At 51.2% G+C, this 16831-nt stretch overlaps 1 protein-coding gene across 1 annotated transcript; it reads left to right on the top strand.

Moving 5' to 3' along the window:
* Positions 1-2453: 2453 nt before the first annotated feature.
* Positions 2454-6102, top strand: HAND1 (heart and neural crest derivatives expressed 1). The gene is made up of 2 exons (XM_004737756.2): positions 2454-3534; positions 5141-6102. The coding sequence occupies exons 1-2, from the start codon at positions 2992-2994 to the stop codon at positions 5243-5245; spliced, it is 648 nt and encodes a 215-aa protein (XP_004737813.1). The 5' UTR covers positions 2454-2991; the 3' UTR covers positions 5246-6102.
* Positions 6103-16831: the final 10729 nt, after the last annotated feature.

The following is a 16831-nucleotide window of genomic DNA, read 5'->3' as shown; positions in this document are numbered from 1 at the left end:
TTGGGGAGTTGGGGGTGTGTTGCTCTGAGGGATCTCAGAGGTGGAGAGGTGGAGGAAGTGATTTGGGTGCGTGTGGAGGGGTGCTGAGACTGTGCTCTTGTATAGGTAATTGCCAGGATCCCTAAGAGTGCTCACGCTTCTGCGGGTGCTGTGATAGCCCGCGTCCCTCGCTCAGCTTCATCGTCAGGGCTACCGAATGCAGCTGCACCCGCAAGGCAGAATATCCGTCCGAGTGTCTAAGGGTTTGACGTTTGTGTCACTACCTGTAGGGTGCAGACATGCCAAAATGTCTACGTCTGAGCACCTGTGTGTACACAGTCATAGCCGTGGTTATGTGCCTGGGTGTGTTTGTGGGACTGAAGACTTATGTTTCCACACTGGGAATACATGAAAAGTATGAGGGGGTTTCCCGCAGTTTGTGCGCGCAGAGACGATTGTGGGGAGTTTTAAGAAAATACAAGTATGGGTGTACCTGTGCGCAGCTGTGGGCAGAAGACCATGTGTAAAAGCCCGCAGCTGTGGGATACTTTTGTAGAACTCGTGTGCCTCTGCTGCACGATGGTATCTCTGTGCATGCCTGCTCAGAGGGCGGGGAGTGGCTCATAGCTGTAACACATCTGAGTCGGGACGTGTGCCCTGTGGGCGACAGAGAGACAATGTGTACAATTCTAGGAATGCATGAATACCAAAACGCTGTGTGTCTCATGGGTGTACATGTGTTGCTGTGAGAACACACATGCTTTGGGGCATCTGTATGAGTAGATGGACTTTTGGGTATCCAGGGGTTTTGGGGAACCCTTGTGCACCTATATGTGCACGTGTCGTGGTGAGCCCCCGAGCGCCGGCTGGGAGATGCTGCGGGTGGAGATCGCCTGGATTAGGGCAAAGGCTGGGTGTGTGTTGAGGACTGAGGTCCCTCTCCACAGGGTAATTACAGCTTTCTACCCGCACACCCTCACTCGAGAGCGCCTCCAGGCCAGGGAGCCTCAGGACCCCGTGGAGCCAGTGCGGAGCTGGGCGCCGGGAGCTCCCTCCCGGCGAGCCTCCGGCTCCTCGTTCGGCCCAGCCCCAGCGCTGCTGGCGCCAGGCGCCCGGGAGAGCGGCGGGTTTCCAGCCCGCCTCAGGCACCTCCCTTCCCCCCACCCGCATGCACCTCTAGGGCCCAAAGCCCAGCCGAGCTCCCACAAGTGGAACCTGCTCAGGACTGTTTGTCTGCCTCTGTCCCATAGCGCCGCCTCCCCTATCCATTGAATCCCTGGTACAGGAGGGGAAGACCACATCTCCACTTGCTACCAACCCCAGGGAACATGGCTCCTCTTCTGGGGCCTCAACTTTCCTAACCCTACAAGGAGAGCGTTGACCTTTCTCCCTCTGCCTCTATACTCCTAACTGTGCCTGGCACTTTGTGGGCAATCAGTAAACAATGTTGAATGACCGCTTAAAGGGATGAATTTGCCCTCTAAAAAGAGCAAACACATTTATCTTTTCCTCCCCCCACCCCACCCCCGGCAGGCATCACTTTGGAGAGAAGGGTATATACTCCGCCTGCCCCACCTAGGGAAGGGAGGTGACTCGGAGGGGTTGGTGACGATGGAGGAACTCAGGTCAGAGGGCGTCGGGCGTCAGCTTCTCACTGGGAGAAGCAGCAGCCGCCCGGGTTACCAGGTCCCAGTGAGAGCCCTGGGAAAGGGACCTGAGGAGAGAAGCGCCCAGAGCTGGAGAGGCCCTAGCTGAGTGGGGGAAGAGCGGAGGTCAGCCCAGCCAGGACTTCCCTCTGCTGCACTGGGTGGGAGACGCCAGCACGGCAGTTCCCCGGCTGTGCCAGCCTTGGGAATACTGTGGAGGTTCTCGTCCCTTCTGTATGTGTTTACTGCCAAACTCCGATTTCTCTTGCTGTGAGCCTTGGCGCTCGTGTCCTTAGACGAGTGAACATTCTCGAGCAGTGATGACCTGGGTGGAGTGGTCCGATATAGCCCTGCTTCGGGCTCTCCATCTGGCCTTTGGGCTGGATCAGGCGTCCGGGAGGCGAGAAGACTGACTCCGCAGCCCTGGAGCCCGGAACAAATCAGTAAATGCCTGTGGGCTTAGAGCTTGAGTTCCTCCCCCCACTTCCCCACCCAGTCTTCTTCCCCAGCCGGTGGCAGGCTGTGGGGCCATGGGGATGCCTTGGGCAGAGCTGGCCGGTGCACTACTGGGTCGCACAGAACCATTCACAGGCTGGATGGGCTTGATGACTAGGGGCTGGGGAGACCTTAGGAGTCTGTGCTGCCTCTGGCAGGACCCTCTCCTCTTCTGGCTCTGAGACTGAGGGGTGTAGATGGAACTCAGGACTGAGAAAGGCTAGGATTCCTATTCCGAATTCTGTAGAGTCTAGAAACAAGAAACTTTCTCCCGGTCTCAGTTTCCCTGGAAAATCAAGGGGTGGGCTCTAGGTGAAGGCCTTGTGTTCACTGGATGATTCTGGATTCCTTTCCTTGGGTCCACAGGGAGGAGGCAGCAGCCACCGTCTACGGTGTTGACAGGCCTGTGCCTCAAGTACGGAGCCCCCGCCTCCCCCCAGCCTCCCCCCAGCCGGGAACTGGGGGTGGGGAGGCAGAGGCGGATCCGCCTCCCTGTCCCCGCGGGCGGCCTGGAGTCGAGTGATGCTGGCTAGCTGAGCTTAAAACCAGGGACAGCCACCCCCTTCCTCCTCCCCGCCCCCCTGCCATTGGCTCCAGGGAGAGGTTGACATCAAAGCCGAGGCCTTATATAAGCCAGACCCTGAAGGGGAGGCCGCAGAAGGGTTAAATAGGTCTCCCGGCGTCGCCGTCCTAGCCCGCGGGAGGCCAGCGGGCTGCGTGCCTCTCTCTCTCATCAGCCTTGCCCCAGACTCTCCCAAAGCCGGCGTCCAGCAGAGCGCCGCCCCAGAGCCCACGGGTGGCCCCGGCAGTCTCTGGGGCGCATGGGGCGGCGCTAATCGGGCTGGCGGCGCAGGCCAGAGGCCGCTCCAACATGAACCTCGTGGGCAGCTACGCACACCATCATCACCATCACCACCCACACCCGACGCACCCCATGCTCCACGAACCCTTCCTCTTCGGCCCGGCCTCGCGCTGTCACCAGGAGCGGCCCTACTTCCAAAGCTGGCTGCTTAGCCCCGCTGACGCTGCCCCAGACTTCCCCGCTGGTGGGCCACCGCCCACAGCCGCGGCGGCCCCCGCAGCCTACGGTCCCGACGCCAGGCCGGGCCAGAGTCCCGGGCGGCTGGAGGCGCTCGGAGGCCGCCTGGGCCGGCGGAAAGGCTCAGGACCCAAGAAGGAGCGGAGGCGCACAGAGAGCATTAACAGCGCGTTCGCAGAGCTGCGCGAATGCATCCCCAACGTGCCTGCGGACACCAAGCTCTCCAAGATCAAGACTCTGCGCCTGGCCACCAGCTATATCGCCTATCTGATGGACGTGCTGGCCAAGGACGCACAGGCCGGCGACCCCGAAGCCTTCAAGGCCGAACTCAAGAAGGCGGATGGCGGCCGCGAGAGCAAGCGGAAAAGGGAGCTGGTAAGTCGGGCGCCTGCGCTCCAGCCAAGGGTGCGGGCTTGGTGGGCACCCGCTGGTCCCGTACACAGAGTACGGAGTCTGCGTTGCCGTATGTGCGACTTTGAGAGGCTGCGGGGAATTCTGAGGCTATAGTGTGGGATCATGTGCGTGGTGGGAGGCGGATTCATATTCGAGTTCATTCCTAATGTGGGACAGTTTTTGTAAGGCAGTGAATGAAAACCATCCTAAAAGGAGTCCCTTTGGAAGATTCAGACCCGAGAAAATGCACACATCTTACATTTTGGTTCCGATTATAAGGGGGTTCTCATCCATTCCTGGACTTTCCTGGAATCTACATTAAGAATGCTGTAGAAGTGTGTTACTTTAATTTGCTTTAGTGCATAAACCTGTGAATGTGGTTTCAGTTACTGTTTTCAAAGGGTTTTTGCTGAAGAGGTTAGGCTACTTTCATTGTTGTAAGGATAGGGAAACTGAGGCTCAGAGTGGGACCAGGAGGTAAAGGCCACCTACTGGAGGAGTCAGAGGTGGAACTGGGGTCAGACAAGTCAGGTCTTCTACTCCCTGTCCAGAGCGGGTTCCACTGCTCTGCTGCCCACAAGCTAGTTCTGAGGACGACCTTGATCATTTTGTGTGTGAACTCTGACAAGCAAGAGGCACAGGTCTCACCCACTGCTTTTGGCTTTGGAGATTGCAGTCCCTACTCTACCTTTCTCGATCCTCTCCAGGGGGAGTCACACTTTCTGGAGGGCGGTGCTGCTAGCCCAGGGCTCTGGGACCTCTGAGGGTAGTGATTTCCAGGCTAGCAAACTCGTTTCTCTGAATTGGTGCATTCAGGCCCCAGGCAGCAAGTTTGGGGCTGGCCGGAATGCCCCATCAGGTTTACTTGGACCCGCAGGGGCTGTGGTAAACTAGTGAAAGCTCGTCTAGGGAGACTGGGAGAGATCGATAGGCATCGGGTCTGTAAACTGCCACCAGGGCGGAGGAGAGGCAGGCCGGGGGACACCTGGTTGCAAGGAGTTTGGGGGCGTATCACCACCCACTGTTCATCGCCGCCTCTTTCAAATAGCACCGCTTGGTTCTTGCTAAGAGCCAGGAAGGAGGATGGTGGGCCTGACCCACTCGTTCCTCCTTCGCTTAGCTGTCTGTTCCCAGAGTGCTAGCGTGGACCCAACCCCCCCCCCCCCCCCCACCGCAACCAAGCCTGGATGCCAAACCAGCCTGGAAAGCGGGTGGGACTTATGAGGGGAGCAGGTTCATGAGCTGGAAAACTGTCGGTTCCCACCCTTCCCATTCCAACCCCAGCGGTCATCTTTTAGCACCATAAAGCCCAAACTACTGGCACTAATTTCGCCAGGCACAGAAAATTCTCATTCCCAAACTTCCAGAAACTACCCGTGCCATCCCGGGCCCCCAGAAACTCTGGCGCATGAAGGCAAATTTATAAGCCTGTTGGCATATTTCGCAAACAGACATCTATTACTTATTTAAAAGCGCCCGATTACTGCTCCCAAAACCTTTTCCCCACCCCGACTCTATACCTGGGTGATAGGAGCAGAACAATTTAAACCTGTCTCTCGCCTCTTTTCTTGTGTGTGTCCCCTGGCAGCAGCAACACGAAGGCTTTCCTCCTGCCCTGGGCCCAGGCGAGAAGAGGATTAAAGGGCGTACAGGCTGGCCGCAGCAAGTCTGGGCGCTGGAGTTAAACCAGTGAGCTGAGGCTGCGCCGAGGACCCTGCCACGGCTGCCCGACCCCGGAGCCCCGGGAGGAGAGGAAGGTGGCGGCGGCGGCGGCGGCGTGGGCCAGGCTCTGAGTGCCGGGGGCTTCTAGGGGCGCATCCCAAAGAGGCTCTGCTGCGTGCTGGCAGGTCGCCGGCTGCAACAACACTCTTGGATCACACGTGCAATGTCATTTGAAATTGTTTTTAATACATTGAGAGAGAGAAATATATATATATATATATATATATCCACCCCCCACCCCCAAGCCAGAGGGCGACTCTTGGCTGCACAATGTGGGAGAGAGGGACCGCGGGACTCAAGCGCACTGAAACGCGCCCTTCCAACCCTTCTGGGGCGAATTTAGAACCCCCGATGCTTTCCCCACTTGGCCTGCTGGCTCTTTTTCTCATCCTCCTGTCTGCTTTGCGGCAAATCCCTCGGGCGCTCTTTTCTCAAATTAAAATGCAATAAGAGGAATCAATAGTTTTCTGCCAGGGAAAGAACCAACCAGGAAGATGAAGGGCTGCCTTTTGTTATTCTCCCTCAAACAGTGGTGTTTTACTTTACTTTATTGTTGCTGAACTTCCTATTTAGTTCCAATGGAAACGCTTTCTCTCCTTCCCTCCTTCTTTCCTTCCTCATTCCTTCCTTTGTAAATAAAAACTTTTCTCTATGTTGAGAAGTTTTTATGTATTTAAACTACCTACCGTGCCTGTAGCGCTCAGGTGTTTGTTTATCTACCCCTCCCCCACCCTTTTTCTACCTCAATTCCGTAAGACCACTCACTGTCCCCTCCCTCTGCCAAAGCGGTATCTATGCTCTTGACCAATAAAAGATTTTCTGAAATCAGAGGCAGCCTGTGTGATGTCTTGGTGGGTATATCCCCTGGCCCCATCCTGTCTGCTAGGTGGAGAACCCTCAGTTCTGACTTCTTTGTGATGAATGTTCATAGCAAATGGCAAATCACATCGGGGAAAAGGGAGTAGATAAAGGATTTATTTGTGGGACAAAGAACAAAGTTCTTTGAATATAATGCCTGGAACAGGATAACTTTAGTGAACCCACAGACAGGAAAGCTGGAAAGGAATTAGACCCAGCAAGGACAGGCTAGGATTTCTGCGGGTCTGCATTTGAGTTTGTGTGGGTTGGCACACCCCCCTCCCCCAGTCTGCAGGCGGTGTTTTGGGTGTTATTGGGAAGCGGGCTTGTCACACAAACAAAGGGCATTCCAGGGCACTGCAACTCGGAAGAGGGGTTTGCACTGGGGAATATGTTCTTGTACCTGAGACTCTGATCTTAGAGATGTGTATAGGAACTCACAGGAGCCCGGCAGCTGTGCGGGGAAAGGGGGGGGGGGCAAACACAGGGTCTGCTTAGCACAGCCCCCTGCATGCAGTAAGAGCTGGACAGATCATAGCGGCTATTACTTTATCCTTGAGTAAAATAAGCTCTTGAGTGCTTACGGTTACACGGAGACAATTAAGGTTTCCTTCCAGCAACAAAGCATTAAACAAATATTTGTGGGAGAGCATGGGGGTTTGTGCAAAGCGGTGGAGTGTGTGTGCTTGCTAATTCAGGTACTCGTGCAGGACAGCTGATTTTTGTGCCCCACGAGCACATCCACGACTGCGTGTGGGAGTGAATAAAAACGGGTGCACTTGCCAAAGCGTGGATGCGTGGAAGGCTGCAGTGGAGCAGGCAAATGCTGGCGCTTACGTATCCCGAAATAACAGTGTACAGACAACTAGCTTTGTGTGCGTGCAACTGTGTGCCAGGCTCGAGGCTAAGCGCTTTTACGTGTTCCGACAGCTCCCGAGGTTGCGCGAGGGAACGCACGGTCTGCGGTGCTTGTCCTGGTCTCCGCGCTCACTGCGAGGGAGGCGCGAACGCACGCGCGGGTCTCCGGGTGCTTCCTTGCTCCGGAGCTGAGGCCCTCCCGCTGGGGCGTGCGCCAGAAAGGAGACTGCGGGCAGCTCCAGGATCAGGCGTGTCCAAGGTGCCTCGTCCCGGCATCGGGGTGAATATGGGGCCCCATTAGACTTGGCTGTAAACACCGTGGCAGGAGCTGAACGGCTACGCCAGCCCTTCCGGACGCGAAGGAGTTAATAAAAGGTGTTTTATGGGTGCGAGGAAACGGTGGGGGAGGTGTGAGCGTCTCTCTGCTCTGACCCCCCTACTTTTTCCTTTTTTCCTTCTCGCCACCCTCCGCCAGATCAAACAGACCCGCGATTTAACTAGGGCAACACCTCGCGGTAATGAGCCGCCCGGCACACACCTCCCCCGGCCTCAGTCCCCGCCCGAGGCCCCAAGGCCCTCAGGAAGGAGCAGAAAAGAAAAACCGAGGGTTTTTCTTTTTCTTTTTTTCTTCTTCTTCTCCTTCTCCTTCTCCTTCTCCTTCTCCTTCTCCTTCTCCTTCTCCTTCTCCTTCTCCTTCTTCTTTTCTTTTTTTTTTTTCCCCTTTCTTTCCAAGAGCTGCGAAGCCCCTTAGAGATCCTGGCGCGCATGGAGAAACTGCGGCTCAGGCAGTAAGCCGATCCGGGTTCCGCCGCACAGAAGGGGCCTTATCTGGATTCGAACCCAGGACTCCAGTGTATTTACTAGATGGTCCTCTCGCTTTACACAGAGCTCGGCTCCCTCGACTATTTTTAGCGCCGTGAAATATCCTAGGCACGGGAGGAATGCACACCCGGGTCCTGCTTCCTCGGAGCCCTGGCCAGTGGGTGGAGAGAGGGTACCGCGCGGTACCGCCTGAGGCGGCCAGAGCCAAGCTTGCCATAACCGTGCCTCCTCGGGAAGCCCCATCCGGCCCGGCCCAAGCAGTGTTCGCGAAGACAGTGGTGGAGCCTCAAATTCAGTCCCAACCATGTGTGGTCCCAATCTCAGGCCTGGGAAGGGTGGGGGTTCTACCTCTTGCGGGGGTCACGGGGATGTCCTCCCACTCTCCCCTAGAACGCCCGAGCCACACTTGCAGCCCTTCCTCGCGGGCTGGAAAAGCCCAGCACCACCCTCCACCCCCAGAGCAGCGGGGTCGCTGCGGGTTTCACCCACCAGTCTGCGCAGAGGGTCCCGGGACTCGGGCTCCCGCGGTTCTCTCCGCCGCCGGCTCTCCACGCCTCTCACCCTTTTAAAAAAATTTTTTTTGCGCTCTCTGCCTGGAATGGCTTTAGAGGCCGCCGGGTGCTTCCTCATTCTCTCCCAGGGTTCCACGCAGTTGGTCGGAAACCTACCTGGATCTAACAGAGGCAGAATCGCTGTCATTCGTATTTTTGAATTAAGAATATCACTTTTTTTTTTTTTAATCCAGGGGGGAAATGGAATGGAAGCTAACTTAAAAGTAAATTCCATGAATTTATTGTAAGTCAGTAGTCCCTGACGTTACAAAGCTTTAACGACAGGACTGTTGTACTGAAGACTGAAAAATACAGAAGGGCCCGAGATGTTTTAATTACGGAACTGGTTAAATGAATCCATCAGTACACTGGGTTACTACGCAGTCACTGGAAAGAGTGTGGGAATTGACTTGGAGATTGTTCCTGATCTATTAAGTGGAAGGGGGGGGGGGACCCTCCCAGGTTGCTAAGACTGTTTATCATCCTGCTTTATGTAAAACTAAATAGCATCCATGGAGGAAAAACGGAAGAATATACATCAAAACATTTACACCTCTGCCTCTGACTTTGGGGAATAGGGATAATTTTGACTTATCCTTCTGCTGAGCTCTATGTTTCTGCATTTTAAAACAATGAATAAGTATTACTTTTGCAACCAAAACAATTACGCGGCAGTTTCCCCGTAATTCCTCCAGTGACCAGCATACTTTTCACACACTTTATTCAACATACGTGAACTGAGCACCTAACCTGGTGCTAGGCATTGTGGATATTAATATAATGAATAAGAAAGAATCCCAATAGTCACCACCCATTGACATACAATAGTAAGTATTTGTTGGGGAGAGTTTTATTATTCCTTCTGCGCAGTAAATAGAATCTTTTCTTACGTTTATTTTTTTTATTTTCTTACATTTACAACCTATTATTGCATGAGATCATCCTAACAAAAACACCTAAAATTTGAAGAGGAAATTATTTAAGCCCTTAGCATGAATTATTTCATATAAGCCTCACAGAGATGGCAGGAAGTTAATATTGAGGCAGGGAGAGGTGACGGACTTCTTTCAAGGTCACATAGATGGTAAAACGTGGGTTGGGTCAGATTAAAGGGCAGTTCTGCCTGCCTCCCTAGACATGGCTTTTCCCCACATCTCAGCACCTCCAGAGGTGTGTGTGTATGTGTGTGTGTGTGTGTGTTTACACAAACACAGCCACTTCAATCGGATCTTTCTTGGCCCCCAAAGTAAGGTGGAGAAAAGAAAGAAGAGGTTTTGGGAAGGAATCTGGATTCTAACCTCAACCTTCACCAGCCCCAGCTCAGAGCAGATCCCGTCTATAATATGAAGAAGGTGGTAGGCTTCTCGACCTTTGGGTTCTCTCCTAACACTCTGACTCCAGGAATCTACTTTCTGCTGGTGAAAACAGCACGTTATTCTTTGTCCCGGCCTCTGAAGTTTGTATAGTACATTCATCTTTCTTGGAACTTCCACTTTTCTAAGCACGTTTTTCTGCCGGTGAATTAGAAGGGTTCAGTGCAGGAGTACTGCTCATCACTGCCAGGAGAGGGGAAGGTGAAATGACCAGCTCAGGGTCACACATCCAGTCGAAAACTGAGCTAGGATTTGTAAGAAGTCTGTAGGCTTCAGGCCCGAGGCTCCTTTGGAAAGGACTCTGGATCCATTCTCTTCATGCAGCCAATAGTTAAGTGTATGGTCTTGCTAAATCCCCATAAAAGAAATGAAACTAAGAAATCAGCCAGTCTCATTTTTAAATGAAAAGTGACTAGGAAGAAAAAATATGCAGGGTCTGAAGTGTCTGAAACCAGCCTCCTGATTTAAACCTAATTTGTTTGAAAAAAAATTTTTTTTTCAGCCAAGAGAGTTTTTACAGCTGAGCTCTCCCAAACCCATAAAAAACAAGGTTTATATGGGAAATAGTGAAAGACTCTTAACTATAATACACAGCGTCTAATGTAAGCAGACATAGACGCTATATAAAGCTCCTACAAATGTTATTAAAACAAACAGAAATGCACATTTATCCCCACAGAATGGACAATAGAAGTCATCGGACTTTCGAAGAGTTCCAGAAGTCCTCTTTTCACTGAAATGTTCACAGCACCCCATAACACTGGGACCTCAAAGATCCTTACCCACCATTTAAATGTTTCCCTCATTTTACAGGAAGGGGAAACTAAGGCCCACGGAACAGAGAGATTTGCCCAAGGTGTGGAAGTGTATTCCTTCCCCCCTGTGTTTATTTTCAACTTCTAGTGCAGGATATAGAATGATACAGTGGCAGAGAGACTCTGGACAAGTTACTGACCATTTCTGAGCCTTGCGTCCTCACCTACAAACTAGAAGAGATCATGGCTCTGATTTCCTGGGCTGTGTGAGGACTGAAGGAGATAAGGCACGTTAAGTAGCACATTGTCTGCGGTAGATCTATTTTTATGATTTTATCCAATGCCCCCCCACCCCACAATAGCCTGTGAGGCGTTGAGGATTTATTTTGGTTGTGTTCTTGTTTTTGGAAAGGTGAGGGTAAACAGGTGTCCCTGCCTTTCCGAAGTTCAACCTCTGCCACTTGACTTTATCAAAGACTTATGTGAGTACCTGTTTTCTGCTAACCCGAAGAAATTAGAAGAGGATTTTCACTTTTATAAAAAAAGGCAAAAAGCAAAAATAGCATTCAATGTTTGTTCTTTAGTGAGGTGTTACGGAAGCACTCAGGCCTCCAGCAGCCAGAGTGGCCCCAGCAAGCTCCTTCCCCAAGAACTACATTCACCAGCTCAGCATCAGACTACAGAGCTTTGAGCTGTGCCTCTGACCATCTGGGCTCCATCTCCATTTATTTTGTACATCCATTAGCTAGATGTGTCCGAAGGTATCAGAAAAGCCTAGGAAGTCCTTTTTTTTGGTTTGGGAATACTCAATTTTTTCCCCATATAGATCAATGGTAATTACTCCTTTGCTTTATGCCATTTTGGCTTACAAAAGGTGTTGTAGGACGGCTCTGCTTTCCAATGGCGGGGTAGGGGGGTAGGACCTGTATTTCCAATTGGCACAGAAAGTTACAGTGACTTTCCCAGGGGCACCTAGCCAGTGAGTGGATTCCTGGGTCAAATCCCTTACATTCCCCATCACTAAGGTAAAGGTAAAGGCAGGCAGGCTGCGGTAGCAGAATTTCTGAAAGTAAGGCAACAGTATATAGGAAAAATACTATGCAAGTCACAAATGTGAGCTGTGTATGTAATTACAATTTTTCTAGTAGTCACATTAAAACAGTAAAGAGAAATAGGTGAAGTTAAATGTAACAATATAGTTTACTATATTACTTATATGTTATGTATATATTAATTAATATAAATATATAATATATACTATAAATATAAGTTAAATAAATATATATTTATTTAATTCAATATGTCTTAAACTATAATGGTGACATGTAGTCAATAAAAATATTAATGAGGTATTCTACATTCTTTTTTTCATATTAAGTCTTCAAGTTCAGGGGTATGTTTTATACTTAGAGCTCATCTCAGTTTGGATCACATTTCGAGTATTCAATAACCACACTTGGCTAATGGCCACCATATGGAACAATGTATATCTTAGGGCTCATGTAGCAGGAATATTAAGCCCAGAGCTTTAGTTAATCATATCAATAAGTAGCCACCATTGACTGAGCACTTACTATGTACCAGGCACCAGTGTGCAACATTTACATGGGCTCATTTATTCTTCCTAACAGTCATGGAGGGTAGGTTACTATTCAGTCACATGACTAAGTGGCAGGGCTGACATGCACACCCAAGCTCGATTGTCTCCCAAACCTGCAATTTTAGCCACGAGTTCCATGAGTCTGGGAGACATTGGCAGAGCTGTAGTTGGCAGGGAGGTGTGGAGGGTCTTTTGGAGTATTTCACACAGCGGGTAGAGCCTCCAGATCCAAGCCTACCACCAGGAGTCAGGTGACCTTGGGCCACCCATCTTCTTGGGTCCTAGTTTTCCAATCTTTAAGATGGGTTAATGATGCTTTTTCTCAATTCACAGAACTCTTGTCAGGCTGAAATGGGAAAAGGTTTTCTGAAGTGTTTTGAAACAGAGAATATAGCCCAAGTAACAGGGCCAATGTCAACAGGGAGGTCAGGACTGACACCCAAGCCCGTATTCAACAACCACATGAGCTGGTTGGATAAGCTGTGTGGCACTGCACAGATGTCATAAGCAGCCCCAGAGCCCTCTTCTGTAAAACGGAAAGCAGAATGACTCACAGAGATGTGATGGTCCAGTAATGATTAGATTGGAAAGCTCTTGGGCTGGCCCAGAGTAAGCAGTGGTAAACAGGAGCTATCATGACTGCCTCTGTGGTAGCTGGGGTTGGGTTGCAGGGCTTGATATAGAAGCAACAGGGAATGGCAGGAAGAGGGAAGGAGCATGGCTTCTGAGATATAGCTCTTGGCCCAAGGTAGCTCCAGCAGTCCATTGGTGGGGAGTGGGAGGTATTTGTAGGAGGTGTTTGTGAGAATGTGAGAACACTTTAGTGGGTAGGAAAAGCACCAGACCCCATGGTCTAACAAAAGGGGTTTTAGCCTGCTGTGTGACCCTGGTCATTTCCTTGCCCCCACTGGACCTCAGCATCATCTGTAAAACTAGAGGGTCGGACCAGAGATCTAAGTCCCTTTCTGCCTTGACTGTTTCAATTTTTACAGTGGTGTGAAATCAAAGCAGTCACCAAACACAGCACCGGTGAGGGGACAGAAAATACCCCTGAGCCTTGCCCTGTGGCCTGGGGCTGCCACTAGGGGGAGGGCGCCACCTGGTGGCTGTACTCCCTCCTCTGTGTTCAGTGAGGAGGAACAAGTTAAGGACTCCAGAATCCCGTGAGCAGTGAACCCAGAGCCCCAGGCACACTTTTTATAACTGCTTTTGGCAGCTCAGGGGAGCTGAGAAGGGACCCAGGCAGTTCCCAGAGCTAGGAGTCCTGGGCACGAGGCTAACTCCCGTGGGATGCTGGGGTTTTGCAATCCAAGATCTCCAAAGCCTTCTTCCCTAAAGTCACCTTGGGACAGAAGTCTCTGTTTCCCTACTGTGTAGAGTCTAAGACACAACATACATTTTGTTCTCTTTCTTTGGACAGGAGCCACAGAACAAAACAATCTTCTCTTGGTAACTCAAGCTCCTTCTGTCACTATGGCACTCGGCTCAGGGAATGCCGAGGGCTTTCCCCCTGCATGAAAACCGCCGACTGCTGGGATCCTGAGTTCTCCTGAGAGCTTTCCTGCCCCTCCACGTGCGCCACACTTTCAGTAGCCGACTTCTCTCTGGAGAAGGGGTTGCACAGTGCACAGAAGGGTCAGACTGACATGGGTTCAAACTCCAGCTCACCAGAAGACTCTTGGAAAGCTGTGGAACTCCTCTGAGCTCAGTTTCCCCACTGGAAAAATAGGGATGATGACAGCCTTTGCAGGCTGGTCTGCGGATTACGACCCTAGCGCCGTGTCTAGCACTGAGTAGGTGCTTAGCAAATAATAGCTCTTGTTTCTGCCAATATGGCGTCCTGACCACCTTTGCATATTCCAGGAAATATTCCTTGCTAGAAACATGAATAGGGCGCCTTTGAGAATGATATGAGCAACCAGAAGTAAACACACTTACTGTTGACGGTGATGGAGCCTCTTCAGAGCTATTTAAGTTGGCTCAATGAAGTGTAGCTTGGTCTAGTCCCCATAAGCCCCAGTAGGCAGGCTGGGGTTTGGTCAGTAGTTGCTTTCCTCTGTCCCCGGGCTTTGGGTTTCCATAAGCTTCATTGGTTCGAGTTTCACCTTCAGGCCGTTGCTTACTGACATGCCTGAGTCTGCCCCTGCCACAGCTAAGGGCCCTGCTCGCCCTGAAGCCGGGTCCACTCCTGCGTTTCCCTCCCCACCCCATCCCCCCACTGTCCCCTAAGCAGGAGCCTCAGAGGAGTCTGGGGCCCGGGTCCTCCTGCGGCTCCCTTAGCACGGTTCCTTCTTCCTGGTAGCCATGAGCCCTCAGAAAGTCTCTCTCATTAGCTGCCTTAGCTTAACTAAGCTCATTCTACTCCTCACTGGCTTTCCTAAGACAGCACGCACCCGTTATGCGTGGCTCCTTCCTCGGAAGGCAGGCCGGTGCAGGGCTCCAAGGCTGCCCCGCAGACCCTCGGGTGTCAGCAGGGGAAGGACTACCTGCCATCCCTGTCGGGCAGTGAACTCCTCTGCAATTCCCAGCTCGTGGAGGACAGAGTCGCTTTCCACATTCCCTCAGACACGTGGCACACAGCCGGCACTCAAACGTTTCCTGGGCCAGATTGCATTGCTTGGTTTGGTGTTTTATTAATAGTAGGTTTGGTGACTCCAAAGTCCATGCTCCTCACTCTGGCGTCTGAGGCTCGTTGCTCCCAACTGGACTTCCCCTCACCCTAGCCTGCTGTGAAACCTTCCATTTTCTTCAAGGGTCTGTTAAGGAGCCTCTTCTTCCAGGAAGCTCCCTTGATTTTCAGAAAGCACTTTCCTTCCTATTTTGCTCTTACTCTGAATCATATAGATACAGATATAGTATGGCTACAGAGAAAGCTGGTATATAGTTATTTTGATATGCCTACCTATATGGCCTTAGTGATAGATACAGATGTGTGTGTGTGCGCGTATGTGTGTATGCATAAGTGTGCATGTGTAAATATTCGTGTCCATGTAACATGCATACATATATACTTGTGTAGTATACCTATCTAGTAACTCTAAACTGATAAGAACACGCTTACATGTCATTAGGTATCATTTTACATGTAGATGTATTTATAATACTTTTTTAAAAAAAGATTTTATTTATTTATTTATTTGACAGACAGAGATCACAAGTAGGCAGAGAGGCAGGCAGAGAGAGAGAGAGAGAGAGGAGGAAGCAGGCTCCCTGCTGAGCAGAGAGCCCCATGCGGGGCTAGATCCCAGGACCCTGGGATCATGACCTGAGCCGAAGGCAGAGGCTTTAACCCACTGAGCCACCCAGGTGCCCTATAATACTTTTTTAAAAAGATTTTTTAAATTTACGTGTCAGAGAGAGACAGCCCAAGCAGGGGGAGCAGCAGGTGGAGAGAGAAGCAGGCTCCCCACTGAGCAGGGAGTCCGACTGGGGGCTGCATCCCAGGACCCCGAGATCAGGACCTGAGCTAAAGGCAGGTGTCCAATTGACTGAGCCACCCAGGCGCCCCCTATTTATATAATACGTCTAAATCTGGTTCCCTTTTATTTGACACACAGATTGTTTCCACTCCTTCACTGTTGAGAACAACGCTCCCACGAGATAGCAGCTTACCTGGTGAATGAGGAGAAGGGCACACTGGATTTTGGGGACAGATAGGCCTATGGTGACTCTTGTCCCCACCACTTCTTGGGGGCCTTGGACAAGCCATTTCACCTCTCTAAACTTACCTATAAAATGGAATAATAGTTCTCATCTCCTAGGATCCTAAGACACTTAATGTGCTTACTGCTGGGCCTGCCACAGAGGAAGAGCTCAGTGAAGACCCTGTGCCAAGTGGGGAGGCAGAAGAGAGGGTTTGCTTGTGCTCCCCCACTGCCCAGTGTGACTTGCATATGGCTATTTCATGGGGTGTGGGAAAACCCACCGAGACGATGGGGGGACAGCCTTTTGCAAGTAGAGTGCTGCCCAATTGAAGATTGTATTATTCTTGTTGTTTTTACCTGTTTTCTACAGGTTTGAGGAATATGTCACCTAGACACTATGTGTGTGGAGAAGGAGTGCTTTGAGGGCACTTTAAAAATTGCTTTGCAAGGGGCGCCTGGGTGGCTCAGTGGGGTAAAGCCTCTGTCTTAGGCTCAGGTCATGATCTCAGGGTCCTGGGATTGAGCCCCGAATCGGGCTCTCTGCTCAGTGGGGAGCCTGCTTCCCTTCCTCTCTCTCTCTGCCTGCTTGTGATCTCTGTCAAATAAATAGAATCTTTAAAAAAAAAGAAAAAAAAATTGCTTTGCAATGTTATAGGTTTGGTGAAAATGATTCTTGCCTGTTATCAACGATTTAGATGACCCCAAAAAGGCACAAAGGAGAAAGTAAGACTCCAAATCCCACCAACCAGGAGTAACCATGGCCGGCATGTGGGTTGTGGCCTTCTTTGACTTGCTCCCCCTGTGGTGGCCAGGGCAGGACAGGGCAGGCTTCAGCTGTTTAATAAACGTCTCTTGACGTCAACCAGATTGAGTTGGTAACAGCGGCGGCGCGCTCTGGCTCTGTCCCTCTCAGCCAACCTCTGACAGTTTCATTAACCCCATTAAATCATGCAGGTGCCTTCACACCTCCTGGGCTTGTTAATCTCCGCTCAGCTCTGGTAAGTTAAAGCCTGGCTGCAAAGTTGGATGTACCTTGTTAACCTCCATTAAACCCTATTAAATTTCCTAACTAGAGTCTTAGTGACTTCTAGGAATC

The sequence above is a fragment of the Mustela putorius genome, unplaced genomic scaffold (genome assembly GCF_011764305.1).
Source record: "Mustela putorius furo isolate JIRA1106 unplaced genomic scaffold, ASM1176430v1.1 tig00000407_pilon_pilon_pilon, whole genome shotgun sequence".
Taxonomy (NCBI): Eukaryota; Metazoa; Chordata; class Mammalia; order Carnivora; family Mustelidae; genus Mustela; species Mustela putorius.
Note: the sequence above shows the minus strand (reverse complement) of the source record. Positions and strands in the feature narration are given on the sequence as shown.